Source organism: Prinia subflava, chromosome 2 (assembly GCF_021018805.1).
Source record: "Prinia subflava isolate CZ2003 ecotype Zambia chromosome 2, Cam_Psub_1.2, whole genome shotgun sequence".
Classification (NCBI taxonomy): Eukaryota; Metazoa; Chordata; class Aves; order Passeriformes; family Cisticolidae; genus Prinia; species Prinia subflava.
In genome coordinates, this window is record NC_086248.1 from 29,995,348 (window position 1) to 30,010,272 (window position 14,925).

The 14,925-nt window shown below is 34.9% G+C and overlaps 1 protein-coding gene across 1 annotated transcript in view; it reads left to right on the plus strand.

Moving 5' to 3' along the window:
• Positions 1-14,925, plus strand: part of RIMS1 (regulating synaptic membrane exocytosis 1) — a 298,872-nt gene that overhangs the window by 178,697 nt on the left and 105,250 nt on the right. Inside the window, exons 9-14 of the mRNA XM_063389461.1 lie at positions 5,439-5,485; positions 6,521-6,633; positions 7,617-7,747; positions 8,064-8,235; positions 8,365-8,521; positions 9,742-9,813. Of these exons, the coding sequence (XP_063245531.1) occupies positions 5,439-5,485; positions 6,521-6,633; positions 7,617-7,747; positions 8,064-8,235; positions 8,365-8,521; positions 9,742-9,813 (692 nt within the window). The remainder of the gene's footprint in view (positions 1-5,438; positions 5,486-6,520; positions 6,634-7,616; positions 7,748-8,063; positions 8,236-8,364; positions 8,522-9,741; positions 9,814-14,925) is intronic.

A 14,925-nucleotide genomic window follows, 5' to 3' on the forward strand; every position in this document is an offset into this window, starting at 1 on the left:
ATCAAACATGGAAGCAAAAGCTTCAGTCAAAAATTAGCATTAATGTGTTATGTTTATAATATCTATTTTTTTTTTTATGAACCCAGGTTTGGAGTTTTGTGGCAACAATTCTTATATTCCCAATTTCCCAAATAAGCCTTAGAAGGAAAACAAAATCTGTTCAAATTGATAAAATTAGGGGGATTGGCCCTGCATTAATGATAGTACTTTTAGTGGTATATCAGGAATGTTTAGAGCTAAGTCTTAAAAAATTGAATATGAATCATTTATTGTAAATTCACATTTACCTTGTGAAACAGTCACATGATTTACAATAAGAAGTGATTCTTTTGAATTTGCTATTTTCCTCTTAATTATAATTTTTTCTTGTCTCCATTATGATACTTTTTTAGTTTTAGAAACAAAAAAACTATTCATTTTCTTTCTGACAAAAATATTATTTTTACATTCTGATTATTGATTTTGCCTGCGCTTTGTGAGTGTAGCTATATTTTGCAAAGAAATTTTGCTTTTTTAATGGCAACCTCTGTTAAAAGTACTTAAATAAAATTGACATTAGTAGGTGATTCCTATTATCAGTTCGACCTTCTAATGGAAAATGAAAGTCCAATACAATAATAGCAGCTGTTAAATTCTAAAATTACCATCCAGTTGAAGACTATGGAGGAGTGGAAGCTTTATTTTGCATTTTCTGAGTCAGATAAATTAGAAGATATTCTTAATAGAAAATTTCAAATTCAGTTCTACATCTTTGTTTTTAAAAACAACATGCCTTAAGGAGATTTTTGGAAGTCTAGTTTTTATATTTAAATCAGAAAAAAGAAATATGTTGATATCAGACAAGACTTGAATTCCACATCTCGGTGGAAGGAAACATGGAAATGGATTTGCCTAACTACAACTGATGTAAAAGGAAAGTACTAGATTAGCATTTTAAACAGTGGACTTTAGATATATTTATTGCTGTCAGTATTGCAAATGTTGTGTGCCCTTAAACTTCTAGGTTAACTTCAATATTAAACCAAATATATTCTTTCAGTTTACAAATTTGATAAATCTGTTAGTTTGGAAAAATTAAGTACAAGGTGACTGCATTCAATTGCCACATTCCTGAAGAAAAACTAAAAAATACCACCCCTTTTTTGAAGTTTGTTCAAAATGAAAGAATGTTCCTGAATCTGAACAGTGGATTTTACACTACGATAGTGCACCTAGAAATCGTACCAATAAAATGTAAAGTTTTTCTGTGGATGACCCAAGCACATTTTTTCAATACATAATCAAAAATAGAGCACATCAGACTTTGCATTTATTTTGAGATAAATGGAGTCTTGGCATGGAGCTTTTTGCATAATAGAATATTTTTCTTGTAAAGTTATGTCTCATATGATTTTTAAATCTTTTTTTCTTTTCCTTCACAGTCAGGTTGTTTTTGGGTTTTTTATGAGAACAAGTAAATATCCCTAGAGCATAGAACTTTAAAACATAAGGACCAATCCCTTCTATCCTGTAGTAATGGGTCAGAGTCCTGTTGTTTTATGACAGATTGAGATTTTTCTGTCTGTCATCTGAAAATAACCAAAAATTTCAGACATTGTGCAACATAGAAAATCCTAATGGTAGTTATCAAAAGAAAGAGCATGCTGCACAGGATTTTCTTTTTCCATTTTTTTTTTCTTTTTACTTAATAATTATGATCTATGTAAATTGTGTTGCATAATGAAAAATGGTTCGCTTGCATTAACAGATCACTTCGATTTTGTCCCTAGCTCCAAACTGTGTTATGGTTTCAGGTTCATGACAGGGAATTTTATTTCATCTCATCCAACACATCTAGTATGTCAAAGTTTGGTGGGTACTTTTAGGTGCTGACTAAGCAAAACTGAAGTTGCTTGATACAGCATTAAGTGATAATCCATTACAGCCAAAATTCCTGTGAGGGAATAAGTTCCCGAAAGGCCTGAAAATGGTATTTCATCTACATAATTTAAGTGTTTTCATCTCTCAGTATTAATAATGCAAATAATGTACCAGCACTTTTAATGGTCTTGATTTAAAAATTCCTACCATATCAGGTCTAAAAAGCCCAAATATGACACAGTTTGCCTTAAGTGAATAATGGAAGGACTGTAAGTCCACAAATTAGACTGCCAGTTACAAAATTGCGGTCTAAACAATTTGTTCAGTCTTGTAAATTTGGATTTCTGTGTCTGCCAGCAAATGTAATTTTAAGTAATGGGTAATTGTAGGATGTTTATTAGAGAAAAATGTGAAGCCCATAACACTATTAGCAGCTAAAGGCATAACAACAATAAACAGTATAACTGCAATAGTACCGTGGAAACTCCATAGAAACTAATTGACACTAATTCTAATGGCTGCAACACAAGGTAGATAAGAAAACTATAAAAAGTAGAATTAATGGGTTGGCCATCTCAATATGAGGGGAAGAATTACCTATGAATATGCATACAGAGTGAGAGGTGGTTAACATAGGACAGCTCAGAGAATCCTCTGGCAGTATACTTTTTGGAGAAGAAGCCTGGCATGGTAACTAACTCACCACCTCTTGTGTGCTCTATGGGATAGTGCAGGTAAAACAAATGTTTTTTTCATTTGTCTGTTTTCTTTGTCAGATGCTAGCTATCTGTACTTGGATTTCCACAAATAATGCTGCCAAAACTGTTGTTTCTCTGAAATGATTCTGTTCCTCTTTGCAGGGTTGGTTATTGTGGTCTAGGTCCTGGCAAGGAGGTTGAACCTCCATCATAAAGCAGGCAGTGCTGAACTCCAGAGAGCTGCTCAAGTAATTAGTGCAAGAGTCAGATTGATCTACAGGTTCTGATGGGAAGGAATGGTTTTTGGAATTAGAAGGATGAGTACTGGGGAGAGGAGCTCAGAAACTCTTTAGAAACTCTCTGGGGTGTAGAATAGGTTACATCTGTTCCTAGAAAAACCTAAAAAGTGTGGGTTACAACCACATTTGGATTGATTCGTCTTCAGTGATCAACCTCTTGACTATATCCCTCGGAGAAATTATAGCTGTTCCTGTGCAAAGTAGAGATTCTCACAAACCATGTATCTGTACAGAGTAGTTTCAACCTAAGGTATAGTTTGGTTTAATTTATATAGTTATTGAGGTGTGAAAGGATCAGACATAAGATAATAATATGTAATATCATGTAAGACCACAAAGTACCTTTGTCTTTCAAGGTAGAGATAGAAAGACAAAGTTTGAAGTTGGCAGCTCTTTACTGGAGGTGTGTCTGACACTACTTTTCTCAAGTTCATATTACTCCAAAAGAGGAGTAAAATGTTGTTACTGTATTAGATAAGAAGTTGTGTTGTGCAACTTTTCGCTTCATTTTTCTTTGACTAGGCTAAGTTTTGAATATTCTAAGTTGTGAGCTACTATTTCTTCTAAAGAGCTTTTTTGTAAATCATATGTCAGAATATTTTCTGCAGTGGAAAATTAAAAGCAGACTAGATAAGACTAGTTTTCTTACATGAAAAGTTTTGGATTATAGTTTCCTTTTAGGATGTTAATTAAAATACCAACATTTAATCCCCTTGTAAAGTGTGTGGATCTGTTTCTCATGCTGATTTCTTACTAAATTTTTCTGTGATGGTTGTAATAGTGTGACAGTGCCTTAGCATAAATGTGAATCAGTTAATAAGTGCTTATGTATGTAATTATTATTTGAAGTTTATTTTTAGCCTTTTTTTCTTACTGTATTGTTGACAATACAAGAAAAAAAAATCCAAACAGAACTAGTTTTAGTATCCTTTTTTATCCATGCCAGGACTGTAGAACTTGACACAGTGGGCAGCACTTTCCATGTTGAAACAGTCCTTGCACATTCTTCAATGTGAACCTTCATTTGAATACCCAAAAAGTGATGTTATTACAAACAGTGCTGTACTGCAGATGAGAGTGTTCATATTCTAGCACAAGAAAAAATTGCAAACTTAGCATTGTAATGAACAGAAAAATCTGTTTGATTATGGTAAGTAGATACTTATGACTGATGAGAAATTCCCTGGAAAGTCTGATCTGGGAAAGAGAAAGCGTTAATAGGAACAAGACTTCACAGCAGCCCTGCTGTGCAACAGGTCATTAATCTCTTCATATGTTTGTAGAATAGTACTGAGCCATGTCAAGAGTGACTAATTCAACTATAATTCCATGAGTTTGAGGAAACCACATTATTCTTGACTTAGGAAGTCAGGACAAGGAGAAGCACATTCTTGTTTAGTGATGTGAGGTTTAAGCTGATTTGAGACATTAATGCCGAGCTGAAATAGCTGTTTCTATTTTAAAACACAGGCACCACAAGTTTAAATTGCAGGACATAAAAAGTGACTTTAAGGCTCAGTGATTGGGCACTGCTGCATTCTTTTTCTGATACAAGTGCCTGTTTCTTTTCCATAAGTGACTTTTATATACCTAGGAGTCTTAGTTTTACTGACTTCCAAGTCAGAAAGATTTCTGTGTTTTACTGAGCAGACTGTCTGAATACCTTTAAAATTCTCAACTATAGATGTAAAATCTTGTAAATGTTCTTCAGAAATGTTATTGCAGTTCCAATTTTGGATTTGTCTGTGTGGATAAAAATACACTCAAGTAATTCACTGAAGAGTTTTGTTTCCATTTCCCTGCCCTGCTGCTTTAAGATTTGTTCAATACTAGATTACTTTTGCTCTTGTAATGTCTTTTCATTGATGGCTGAGAATAGAAAGAACCATGAACTTGCATCATCCATATTTTGATGGAAGAACACTGGGAGATTAATCAGTTTATCTTGCTTGTATCTGTTTGTGTGGTGGATATATATGTGTTGAAGAATGTCCATATCTGATTGTAATATGGTTTCATTTTCTTTTATTCTTTGGAGAAATGCATTATTCACTTGTTTGTTTAACATTGCTAATGTTCTTTATTTTCCTTTTTTATTATTGTAAGACATTTTCATCAGTTTCATTCTCTGAACTCCTTGAGACGTTTATATAAAAATTACTAGTGAGTTAATCTTTGTCTTATTTTTTTGATTTTTGTTCCTCCAAAAAATAGTTGAACAACCATAGTTGTGCTTCCTTTTGGCAAAGGAAGTATAGCTATGTAGTGTATATTTTTCTCTTCCTAAAAGTTCTCTTTTTTCATTGTTCCAGTTGCAGAAGTATTGTGTAATCCATCCACAATGTTTACATTGTAGTGCTCATGTTATATCTGCTAGTTCCTTACCCCGAAGGTAGTAGGCATTAGTGTGATATTCACCAAGGGTAGTGGAAGATATGCCTTTAAATATTTCCTCTTTCTTTCCTTGTAACCCGTTAGAACAGAAACAGATCCATGTTTCTAGAAAACTGTCCCAATGATGTATTTGTCACAGCCAAAGGTTGTCTCTGTTGCTTCTAATTACTGTGTGTTCACATTTTAGTGATATTCCACGGATTCCCGAGACTTCCCACCCCCCATTAGAGTCCAGTGAGTACACACCTTGTTCCTTTCTTTAAGCATGACCTTGTACCCAACAAAATTATTTCAGCTATGAAATTTCGGAGGGATGATCTGTGGAAATTGCAGTGGCCCTGAGGTTTTTGCGTGACAAAATTCAAAAGGTTTTGGTCTTATGTGTTAAATTTGAAGCAATATGGATTTTATTAAACATATACAGATTTCAAATGTCAGCAGAATGCTATTTTTTCATTCTATATCTTGTATTGTTAGTACCAAAATAATGATTTACTTCCCCTAACATAAGAGAGAAAACAGGAAACAGGTATAGGGGACTGACAAAGGAAAAAATGGTGTCAGGATTTCACCTCCTGCACCATGCAGAGTAAGTCCAGAGTTCTTGTTCCTCTTTTTTTTTTTTTTAACAAGGAAACCTTTGTTAAGTCAATTTTTTGTGCATACTTCAAAAGACTGGTGTGTTCTTTTTGACTATGCCATTTGAATGTTTTCAGCCAGAGTATTTGAGGGCCAAGGCTCCTGGTCCTTTCCCATCTGAGCCTTTCCTGAGATGCAACTAGAAACCTTCCCTGGGACAGGTTTCACTTGTCAAAAGGTCATATCATGAGTGAAGGCTCTGTTTCACTAGGGGAGAACTGATGATGTCCAGCAGTTGCTTAAATAACCTCCATGCCAGATGCATGTCCTGCATGTCTTCCTATTAAACATTCAGAAGCTACTGGGAGTATAATCCATACAACGGATGTGGTTTATTCATCAAAGACTTAGGATCATAGAATCCGAATACTTTGTGTGGGAAGGGAGATGTGTAATTCAGTCAGAGAACAGTATTTTATTTAAAACACCTGCTATGGTTTGTCAGTGATGTATGAGGAACACTTTCTATATGCTATTTAAAAAATGACGGGTTTGGTCTGGGATGTAGGGTAAACAAGCAGTCTTTTCACTGTGTTTTCTACATCAGCTTTATACAATTAAAAGAAAAAGCAGTTCATAAGTTATCCAAATTTTGGATGGCAATTTCAAGTGTTTCTCATGTGGTTTTAGGTTCCAGTTCTTTTGAATCTCAGAAGATGGAAAGGCCTTCTATTTCTGTTATATCTCCAACTAGCCCTGGAGCCCTACGGGATGCACCTCAGGTCCTTCCAGGGCAGCTTTCTGTGAGCATATTTTGTTTTTCTTAAGTTTTTAATGGAAATCTGTGAAGTGCTGGTCCTTCAGCCCTACACATTCCCAAGGCCTGTTGGGAGGCCAATAGAAGTGTTCGGTGTTGGTAAAGATTAAAGTCTTTCCAAAGTTTTTTGACACCCTCAGTATGCACTAACAAGCCGTCACTGTAATCATAGCAGACAAAATAATTTTTTGTCTTAATACACCAAAGAGTGCAGGAATTTACATTGAGAGGAGCCCATAAAAGTGCTTTGAAAGTTGTCATTTTGTAGCTTCTGCATTGAAAATAGTGACTTTCCTGTACGTGTCCAGTAATCTGCAGATAACAAGCATAGTATCACTATTTTCTTTATGGGAGCATTTAAAGGGCTGTGTATTTGTTAAGCATTACACTATTCAGTAATGCATTTTAATTTAGATACATCTTGGAACTTTCTTGTGATACTAACTGGAGTCCTGCTTACTAAATATACTGACAGTACTTAGACTTTGTTTTCTACATTTTTTTATATTTATTATTTTTATATTGATCATATTAATTCATGAGTATACATATGTCTTAAAATTTTCCTAACATTATGATTCTTTTAATAAATTATGTAGCTCTATATTATTGTTTCCATAAACACTTTTGAAAGGGTCACAAATCTGACTAGATAGATTTCAACTATGCCTTGAGATTAGGTGCACTTACAGATCCAAGATTATGCAGTGAATACAGTAAACAATGTAAGTATAATCAGGCACCATAATTTTATTCAGCTGTGATAAATATAACAGCCCTTGGTATATACCATCATCTTTTCCTTCTAACCTAATTAAATATTAAGGTTTTTTAAATGCCATGTATCTCATTGTCTTTGGGAAAAAAACCCAACAAATACTTTAACACTGTGGTTATTTTTGATGCAATGTGAAAATTCTGTGTCTTCTTCATTTTCAGTAATGTTTTCTGATGAATTGATTCCTGTAGGTTAAACTCTGGTATGACAAAGTGGGACATCAGTTAATAGTAAATGTTCTACAGGCAACAGATTTGCCATCAAGAGTAGATGGACGCCCCAGAAATCCCTATGTAAAAATGTATTTTCTTCCAGACAGAAGGTAACAATATTCCAGTTTAAAAAATTATGTTTTAATTTACCACGTATTGAATCAACTTTTAATGAATGCTGATGAAGAAACTCCTTTTTACAATTTTACATGGTTACAACAAAAAAATTACACTTGAATCATGCAAGTCAGTATAAATTTAACTTTGTTGTCTGTTGTAGGAGTGTGATTCTTATTGTGCAGAAAATGCTTTCTTCATTTAGGCTTTATTGCCAAAGAGAAAATGAAAACAGTTACATGCTGATGACTACATGGTATTAGCTTATTTATCTCTATGAATCATTTACAAAAATTATTTATGTTTCAGTGATAAAAGTAAAAGAAGGACCAAAACAGTAAAGAAAAGTCTAGAGCCAAAATGGAATCAAACATTTCTCTACTCACATGTGCATCGTAGAGATTTTAGAGAACGAATGCTTGAAATTACTGTGTGGGATCAGCCAAGAGTACAAGAGGAAGAGAGCGAATTTCTTGGAGAGGTGATGCATACAATCACATTTCTTCTGAGTTCGTTGTTTGGTTTTGAGTACATATGCATATGTATTTTTTATATGTGTTTCTCTGTGTGCCTTCAAAGTAAAATTGAAACCTTATGATTTTTCTGCTAGATTCTTATAGAGCTGGAGACAGCCCTTTTAGATGATGAACCACATTGGTATAAGCTACAGACACATGATGAATCTTCACTACCTCTGCCTCAGCCATCACCATTCATGCCAAGAAGACATGTTCATGGTGGAGAAAGCACTAGCAAAAAATTACAAAGTAGGTCCAAATTCCATTAAAGTCTCTTAAGTTTTAAATTAGAAATGCTGGATATGGCATAATGGTACCTAAATTCTAAATAAAACTGAAAAGATACTATTTTATAGTCTGTAAAAGTAATGAAAATGTGTGGCAGAAAGGTAATTTAAATTATGATGTTATGACATGTCAGCCATACAACTGTGATGTATAGTTTTCAAATCTGTGAAACCTGCTGGAATTGATTTGGCTTTCAATAGCAAAACAAAATTGTTCAAAGTTGTTTTTTTTAAATAAATTTCTTTTTAAATAGAAAGATGAATTTTTTACTCATTGGATACTTTTAAAAAATTAAAAGCATCTTATTTTTAAAAAGAAGTCCTTAAAGACTTAAAAGGCTTAAAAACACTTTTCAATGTAAAGTTAGTCTCAACCTCCAATATGCTCATTAAAGTGTACTTTTGCAGAAAAGAGAAATTGTATTCATATATTTTGGAGGTACAGTTGTTTTACAGTTGAGTCTGATTTCAGGTTTGTATGAGGCATGTTAAAAGAAGAAGATATTTCAGCATTGTAGTTTCTCTGTTCATTTAAATCAAGATTTACTTAGAAATATGAAAGATGTAGGAGGTTATTTTAAAATACATTTTCAAGCTATTTTTCTGAGTTTTCTGAAACATAGAAGGCATTCACTCCAGCCAACGCATAGGAAATCAGTGCACATTCAGGAATGAGCTATAAATACGTAGATATTACTGCTGTAATTCCTACATAGATGCCCAAATGGAGGATATGTATAGAGAGAGCAAATTAAAGGTTAGTTTTTGTACCATATTTGAGCTTTTCTTAAAGCTGGCAGTGCTGTTTCCTCTTCCTCTCTCTCACCATATGCTGCCTCATCTCCTTTCCTGTTCAGCAAGCTGATTCAGCATATTCACTGAAGTAGCACAAAAGTGTTTTTTTCCTTTACTTGAGTTTTGCTTTTGAGTTTTAGTGAGATGAACTATCCTAGTAGAGGATTACTGAGGAATTGAGGGGAAGAGAAAGGGAAAGGAGGCTGCAGCAACTGTAAGGTGCTAAATTGTCTTGTGAAGCATCAGTCACTGTAGCTGAGTTCTCCTTCTCTATTGTTTTGACTGAAAGTCATCTTTTTGGTTTCATTATTATGTTAAATGAACATATTCTTACCTATTATAACATGACCAGATGTTCAGGTATTTGTTTACCTTACTGTTGTGCAGGATCTCGGCCAATCAGTGATAGTGACATCTCAGATTTTGATGTTGATGATGGTATTGGAGTTGTTCCTCCAGGTGCGTGGATGAACAGCATGGTCCTGCTTTCTTTTTCTTCTTCTTCTTTGCTTGTTTTGATTATTTTTTTCTTTATAATATTTTGGAATATTGAGGATACTAGTTTTGGAGAGTGCATTGTGGAAAAAACAGTTTTCCTGATTATTCCATGGTACCTGTCCCATACGTGGTAAATTAAAAGATTCTACTATTCATTCATTTATATTTATTTTGCATATCACTCTTCATATGGGACCCAGTGGTTGGTTCAAATTGGTTAATTTTTTACTATGTAATGCTCCAAGCATTATTTAAAATGCAATTTGAATTTAAAAGACCCCCACATTTAAAAATAGTTAAGATTTCAGTTTTTATTGAAAGCTTTTTTAAAATTATTTTACTTTTTGCTTAAATCTTAGCTTTAATGCAGTCTCCCATGGACTTTATTGATAATGCATGGCTATAGATTAAGATGCATGCAGCATGGCTATATCTTTTATAGTTGTCATAAGCCTTCATGAACTATCATTACCCTAAATGTTCATAAATATTTACTTGTAGAGACTGTCATGGTTTGACTTTTAGTTCAGCATTCCTACATACTGAAAATCTTGAAGACTATCTTGGATACCACATTTTTCCAGTTCTCGTTCACTGTTGCCACAAGCCAGATAAATGTTTCCCAATTATCCCAGCTAACTGAAGGAGTCACTATGTCATTACCAGCACTAAATCAGTTTTTCTATGGATCTTCTGATGGAAACCAATTAATTAAATCGTGGTGGGATTCAGAAACCTTTCTATCTTCATGATCTGTGTTTAAAATAATCTCACAGTTTATCCACTCTACAACTGTCTTGGTTTGAAAGACAGGTATCTGCTAGGAAGGGGCAGGACCTCCCTAGAGATGGAAAATTCGAATCCCCTGCCTCCAAATTATTCTAATTTAGTAAATTAAAGGGGCTTTCAGGCAGAGGTATGGGAATAGGAATAACAGTTCTTTACTAGTGTATATGACAAAACAAACAAGCAACAACAACTACAGCATTAATAATAAACAGAACCAGGAACCTTGAGGGCTTTCTTTTACAAAAGCCCAGAGCAGTTTGATCTGGGTGCCCCTGCAGGACTCCGAGAGGCCGAGCTGGAAGGGAGGAAAGTCCCGGACTGGTGGATGAGATGAGGAGCTCTGCGCTGGCAGCTGGAGCAGCAGGGGTGTCCCGGCAGGGCTGGGCAGGGCAGGGCAGGGCAGTACCACCAGGTAGCAGAAAGTCTCAAAGCAGTGCTGAGGAAAGCAGCAGCAGTGGGGGCAGGGCTGGCCCAGCAGGGCAGGAGGAGGCGAGCTCAGGATTCCTGGGTACATGAGCAGATGACGGTAGATTTCCCAGGATGAGATGGAACAATGGCCGTGAACTCTTCCTGCAGAGAGCGGCAGCCTGACCATCCTCCTTGATGCCGAGAGCAGGAGAGCCCAACTGCCCCCCCCAGCTCTTTTATCTTTCCCAAACCTCGTGTTATCTCTCCCCTCTGAGAGAAAACTCCCAGAGACCCAAAACCAATAGGTTAGCCCGGTGATACAATCTCCTTTGACCACTTCTTTGTTTTGGTCAAGGACCAATTAGTTAGTCTTCTAGCAACTGATGGGGAAAAATTCTGTAAGTAAAACAAACAAACAAATCTAACCCCCAACAATAACTATACAAATAAATCACATATCTTTTTAAGGCTGTATCATCTTGATATTAACTAAGACAAATTCTCCTTCCTTTGATGCTGATTGGGTTCTTTTCTTATTTTACATAATTTGCACTTCAGTTGCTAAGAAGGAAATTCATTCATTAATAGGTTCTAAATATTTTTCCTGGCTTTTTTTTTTTGTGGCAAGATTTTTTTGTAGTTGAAAATGTAGGTACTAGTATATCTTTGTAGACTTTATGTTTAATTTCAATATATTCTATTAAGAATATACTTAATGGAGCTTTTTTTCAGCTGCCAGTCCTTCCACGCATCCGTTTGAAATAAATAATTTTCCACCTGACAGGAAGCATTCAAAGTGGTTCAGCTGCATGTATGGGATTTTGTTCACTGGGCCAGCATTTGAGTAACTGATTCTTATTGACATTTCTTTAGACTTCATGCTCAGGTGTGCCTTTGACGAATGCACAGATCCAAACTTTCTCAGAGATCACTGTAGAAAATAGCAGGATTTAATTTTTCAAACTGGATTTACAATGATCGGAGAGTCTCCAAGTTTAAAATTAATGGGCATAGTGAGGAAGCTCCTTCTAAAGTCCACCTAATCAGAAACATTTTTCTAGTTCACTTGACCAAGAACAAATTTGTCCATTTTGAGTTTTATTGATGCATTTGTTTGGCAGTTCTAAGTGGAATTAATCTGTTTGTGATTCCTATGTGAAGTGGACATGCATGTAAGTGTGGAGGGTTTGTTTGCATATGCAAGCTGAATTCTTAAAAGGGAGTTAGACTTCAGGCACAGGGACAAAGAAAATTTGAGTCATCAGCCACAAATATATGAAAGCCAAGACAGTGTGTGGAAATGTGTTTTGCAATAAGACCAGGAAAAAATTTCCAGTCCCAAAGTCTGTTGAATTGTTTGAGAACCTTAGGCACAGATTTGCAAATGTGACTGGAGATCAAGTTCATATATATGCATTTCTGCCCTCCTGTCCAGTCTTCTTAACTTGCCTCATTCCTAAATTGTTAAGCCTTTGGACTGCTCCCTTTGTTTGCACTGAATGAGTAGTGCAGTATCTTCTTCATAAAACAGACTCCTTTGTTAAAACTAAGTTCCATGCAAGTTCCTTGTTGTTCTGCAGGGCCTTTACCCCTGCCCTCCTCCTGCCCTTCAGTACCATGGTTCTCACCAAAGTGCACCCCAGCTCTTGTCTGGTTCAGATTTCTCACACATCCTCTTGCACGGCGTTCATGTGGGAAGTAACAAAAAATATCCGTATTTTCCTTTAATGTAGTAATGGTGATGCACCATTTTGGAATAGCCTTTATTCTCTTTAATCAAATTAGTCTAGTTGTAAGATATTCCTTCTCAAGAGAAGTAAGGATATCAAAATAGAGTTTACAACATTTGATGCATAAGGAAATATTTCCCTTTAAAGACCTGTCCAAGCTGTAGGCTGCTAGCTTCTCCAGGAGAATCCTGGGGAAACAGAGTCCAAGATTTTGATAAGTTAAGATAAACAACATCCACAGCCTTTCTCCTCATCCACTAAGAGAGTGACCTTGTCATAGAAGGAGATCAGGTTAGTCAGGCAGAATCTTCCTGGAAATTATTAGTGTTCTCTTTTTCCTGAAGTACTGAGGAAAAAAATGAAGTTATTTAGCCCCCTTAATATCTCAAGATTTTCACAAAGGTTATTGCTCATTTTCTAATAAATAAATGCATAACTACAAAATGTAGGAGCACAAAATTTCACTTCATTTCTCCCTGCAAGCTAAAAACATGAAGGAAAATAGTTTTGCTAATTTAACTAACCTTGAAAATCCTTAAAACTGTAGTTTCATTTTTTTACCAATTGCTAAGGCAAATTCAGTATTAGAATTTAGTAATAACAAAGAAAACTATTCTCCTAGAAGTTTCAGCAGCTGCCAAGAAAAATTTCTTGTCAGTGAAAGTAATGATTGTTACATCAAAAATAGTGGTTCTTTAATAAATTCCAAAATATTTTGAGAAAAGTATTTTCCCTTGTCATATCACTAATTAATGAATCTTATCTTTCTTGTGATTATACCATCCTCATTTATTAGTAATACCTTGCAGTAATAAATCTTTTTTTTAATCAGTGCTTAGATGTATTCATAAAAGTTTATATCAACAGCTGAAAGTAACTTTAATTTGAAGCTCAGGTTTAACAAAAACTATTTTGACAGGGTTTTTGTGTTATGCTGACATCCGTTTACATGAAGAAAATGTAGTCTTTTAAGTCTCTCAATCTCTGTATATGTGAGAGATGCTCAAGTCTCTTAAGCAAGTTTGTGATCCTGAGCTGTTTTCAAACCATTCATTCTGTGTCTGTGTTGTACTGGACAAGGCAGTACTCCATAAGGGTCAGTGAAGGTTTTAATAAAATCTGAACATGTTTTGAGATCAATCTGTTTATCCAAAGCTTCAGTAACTTCCTTAATTAAAAACAAAACAAAATCTGATATACCATTGGCATATCCCAAATGTATTTTTAACAAGCTGCATTGTTTGTGCTATGGGTAACTCTTCAGAGCAGTTTATTTTTCTGTCATATGTAATCTGTATAAATGTATTTACCTTCCTCCTGTAGCAGCAGGGTGACATCAGTACAATACCTTGTCCTTGTCTCTATTGTCCTTAAGAAAAAATAGTTCTGGTATCAAATGTTTGCTAGAACCATTTTCATCACCCATCCTGCATTCATTTCCTGTCACACCTGACAGTTTCCCATGAGCAACTGAGAAACTTCTGCATAACTTACCATCAGCTTGGTTGCTGCTATCATGCTGGTCCATGCAAATTTTTCTCTGCTCACCCTGAAGAGCTTTTGTATTTGAGTATATGAAGAAATGTTATTGTTACTGTCACTGTCATGGTCACTGTGAAAGTGTGAGTGTGATTTGAGCAGTTTGACAATTCTTGAATTAATACTTGGGATAAGTATGAATTTACTGTCTCTGTTCTGTAAGCTTTGTGTAAACACATTGCATAAGTTTCATGCATTGTTCCCTAGATAGCTTGGCTATGGAAAATACATAATATAAAAATCATCTTTTTATACTAGACTTCTGACTTTACAGGATAATCCTATGTGCAGTTTTTTAGGAAGACTAGAAATGCTCTAGAAATTTTAAATTTAAATATATGTTTCATTTTTTAAACTTAAATTATATGTGTTTGAGTACAATTGGCTAAAGATTGGAAAGAAGTTTAGGATTTCTTTGGTTTTAGTACTTAATATATGTAAATTGCTCTTCCTTCTGATAGAGATTACAGGATTTTTTTCTAACACAAGCTTATTTGAAAATTGAAATATCTTTTTGAAAATATGGCTTAGATTTAGTTATCCTGAGAAAGACAGAACATCTGGCTTTTGTCCTATATTTTTCTTCCTCTGATGAAGATATAGACAT